Genomic DNA, 3,282 nt, shown 5'->3' on the forward strand with positions numbered 1-3,282 from the left:
GGAAAGTGTTGCACTTATATCCTTAAAACTATTGCTTCGTTTTTTTTGGTAAACAGTAAGAATATATTACCAAGCATTAAAAATCATCAAAATACAACCAAAACAACATCCCAGCCCAACTGCACCTACTAACATAGAACCTCAACAGTCAGCTACGACATCAAACAACACACAACATAGAAAAGACACAAAAAGCTAACTAGTTAATTGTATCTTCAAGGGACTGCAACCAATCTTTGTCATTAGCAGGCCAATTATCAGCCATTCTGGTTCTTGCATGCCAAACAACATCATTTTTGATTTTCTTCACAACCTGGCCAGTACATGGCTGGAACAACAGCTTGCCACAACGCATGGTTCCTTGCAGCCCACACATAGTATACTACAACAGCTAATGCAGTGTAGCATATCTTTTGCTTTTTCTTACTACTATACTTCCTGCCCCACCTTTTCCACCCAGTGTATAGAGACTCCACCTCATAGACCTTAATGTTTAGCCATTGCATCACCTGAGCAAATACTATCTTGCTAAAAGGACAGCGGAAGAATAAGTGCACACAAGTATCATGTCCTTGATAACATAGTAGATAGTCAGTAGTGGAGCATATTCCAGCAGCAATAAGTCTATCTCTTGTTCTAACTTTCCCCAGGGCTACTAGCCAAGCGATAAAGGCATGCTTAGGCACATTCATCTCATTCCAGACTCAGTAGTGCCAACCCACTTTATCAAAGGACCCTTTAATCCATTTGTAACCTTCTCTGATAGTGTATTTATTGCAAGTATTTAACCACTGGTTTTTGTCATTATAACCAGCTTTATACACCTCTTTTGCTCTACATATGCCTTTCCACACCCAACTTGCATTAGTGGGAGCTTGATATTCCCACCAGTTACCATCTTTAACATAGACATGGTGAACCCATTGAATCCAAAGCAGGTCTTCTTTGTTAGCAATCTGCCACACATATTTTCCAACTGCTGCTATATTCCAAGCAATACAATCATGTACCCAACTCCAAGCAACTAGGGGAGGTTTACTCAAGAACACTTTTCCTTCCCACAGAAAGGAACGACATATTTGTGTTATTCGATTTAACACTTTGTTAGGCAAGATAAAAATCTGAGCCCAATAGGTATGTAAACTAAGCAATACGAAATTGACAAGCACTATTCTGCCTGCATATAAGAGGTGTCTGGAGCACCAAGACATAATACGCTTCATTATCTTATCATCTAACATATCACACTCAGAATTAGTGATTCATTTTGATGTTATAAGTACCCCCAAATACCTAAATGGAAATTCACCTTTCTTGAACCCAGTCATCTGCAATATACTCTGTTGGATATCATCTGTAACATTACCAAAGTCGATTGCAGTCTTTTCATTACTAGCTTCCAGTCCGGATGCTGCAGCAAAAGCCTTCAATGTTCTCTTTAATAACACCACAGATTTTACACCCCCCTTGCTGAAGAGTATCAGATCATCCGCAAAAATCACGTGGTGCAGTTCCATAGGAGCACATCTATAGTGATAGTTGAAATCAGTTCTTTTACTCATTTTCTGCATCAATCTTGTGAAGTATTCCATGGCTAGGACAAAGAGGAGGGAGGATATGGGTAGGGCTGGCAAAAACTGACCCAACCTGATAACCCGACCTGAAATTGACCTGAAAATTCCGGGTTTGGGTTGAGATTTTCGACCCGAAAAAAAAATGGGTCGACCCAACCCGACCTGAAAATATAATGGGTTAGGTTCAGGTTGAGCTTTTGAACCTGAAAACAACCCGAAATGACCTGAAATAAAAATAACATAAACTTTCTTATAATATTGGCAAGCCCAATAAGTCAATAACCCTAATAAGGCTAAGCGTTTTTTACTGTGCCGTTGTACAATTACAATAAAAGGCTGAAAAATCAAAACCCTAGAGTAGAGAGAGACAGAGACTAGAGACTTCTCTCAAAAAAACTTTAACTTTTACATCTACAAGTGCTTTGCGAATTAAGTTGGCAGTATTTTAGTTAGATTCTTATTTCAGGTCATTTTGGGTTGGTTTCGGGTCAACCCGAAATATATAAGGTCGGGTTTGGGTTGACATTTTCGACCTGAAATATAAATAAGGTCGGGTTCGGGTCGAGGTTTTCGACCTGAAATATAAATCAGGTCGACCTGAAATTGACCCAACCCGACCTGATTGCCAGCCCTAGATATGGGGTCCCCTAGCTTCAGGCCTTTTTTACCTTGGAAGAAACGACATAACATCCCATTAAAACTCAAGGAAAAAGATGGTGTAGTAATGCATACCATTATCCAATTGACAAATTACATTGGGAACTTCAGACTAATCAACAGCTCTTTAATAAATTGCCAATTAAGGGAGTCATAAGCCTTCTTCAGATCCACCTTTACAGTACATCTTGCAGGCTGGTGCTTCCTCTTGTAGTGCTTCAAGATATCATGGCATAGGAATATCTTATGGAATATAACTCTCTCCTCAATAAAAGCATTTTGTACTGGATTCACCAGAAAAGGCAATACCCTCTTGAGCCTTGTACAAAGCATTTTAGAAATCACTTTGTATAATACATTACAGCAGGCTATGGGGCGAAATTGAGTGACATCTATTGGCTGATCACACTTAGGAATTAGACATAATGTTGTATCATTCACCTGCTTCAACAGTCTTCCTATTTGAAAGAAGTCTAACACAACATCAATCACCTCCTGCCCAACGCAAGGCCAAGATTGTTTAAAAAAGTAGCTAGTGAATCCATGTGGACCAGGAGCTTCTCATTATCAATGTCAAACAAGGTCTGTCTAACATCCTCACCAGTAAAAGCCATGCTTAACAGCTGTTGTTGCTCCCCATTCAGGACAATACCCTCATGTAATATTGTATGACTCACTTTCCTTCTATCTGAATGAGTAGTCCTTAGAAGCCCTTGATAGAATTGCAGAAAAGCTGCCTCCAGTTCCTCCTGGTTCTCCATCTAGACCCCCTCATTATTCTTTAATCTATAAATGTAATTGTATGACCTCCTTTGCTTTAAGCAAGCGTGAAAGTAACTAGTATTGGCATCTCCTCCTTCAAGCCAATTATGTTTAACTTTCTGTTTCAAGAAACTCATTCTAGCTTTATTTTTCTCCTCATACTCCTCTTTATCTCCTTTCTCATCCCTATGTAACTCTCTATTCCCAGGATCAGACTGAATCTGGCCTTGAATTACTTTCAACTTATCCAATGCTTCATCAGCTGCCTGCTCAATATTGGAGAATCTCT

At 39.4% G+C, this 3,282-nt stretch overlaps 1 protein-coding gene across 1 annotated transcript; it reads right to left on the bottom strand.

Annotated features, from left to right (window-relative positions):
• Positions 1-2,324: 2,324 nt before the first annotated feature.
• On the bottom strand, positions 2,325-2,992 carry LOC104907369 (uncharacterized). The gene is made up of 2 exons (XM_048642037.1): positions 2,783-2,992; positions 2,325-2,726 (listed from the first exon to the last, which is right to left on the bottom strand). Exons 1-2 carry the CDS (start codon positions 2,990-2,992, stop codon positions 2,325-2,327), a joined length of 612 nt encoding a protein of 203 aa, XP_048497994.1.
• Between the last annotated feature and the right edge of the window lie 290 nt (positions 2,993-3,282).

Source organism: Beta vulgaris, chromosome 4 (genome assembly GCF_026745355.1).
Source record: "Beta vulgaris subsp. vulgaris cultivar EL10 chromosome 4, EL10.2, whole genome shotgun sequence".
In the NCBI taxonomy this organism is placed as follows: Eukaryota; Viridiplantae; Streptophyta; class Magnoliopsida; order Caryophyllales; family Amaranthaceae; genus Beta; species Beta vulgaris.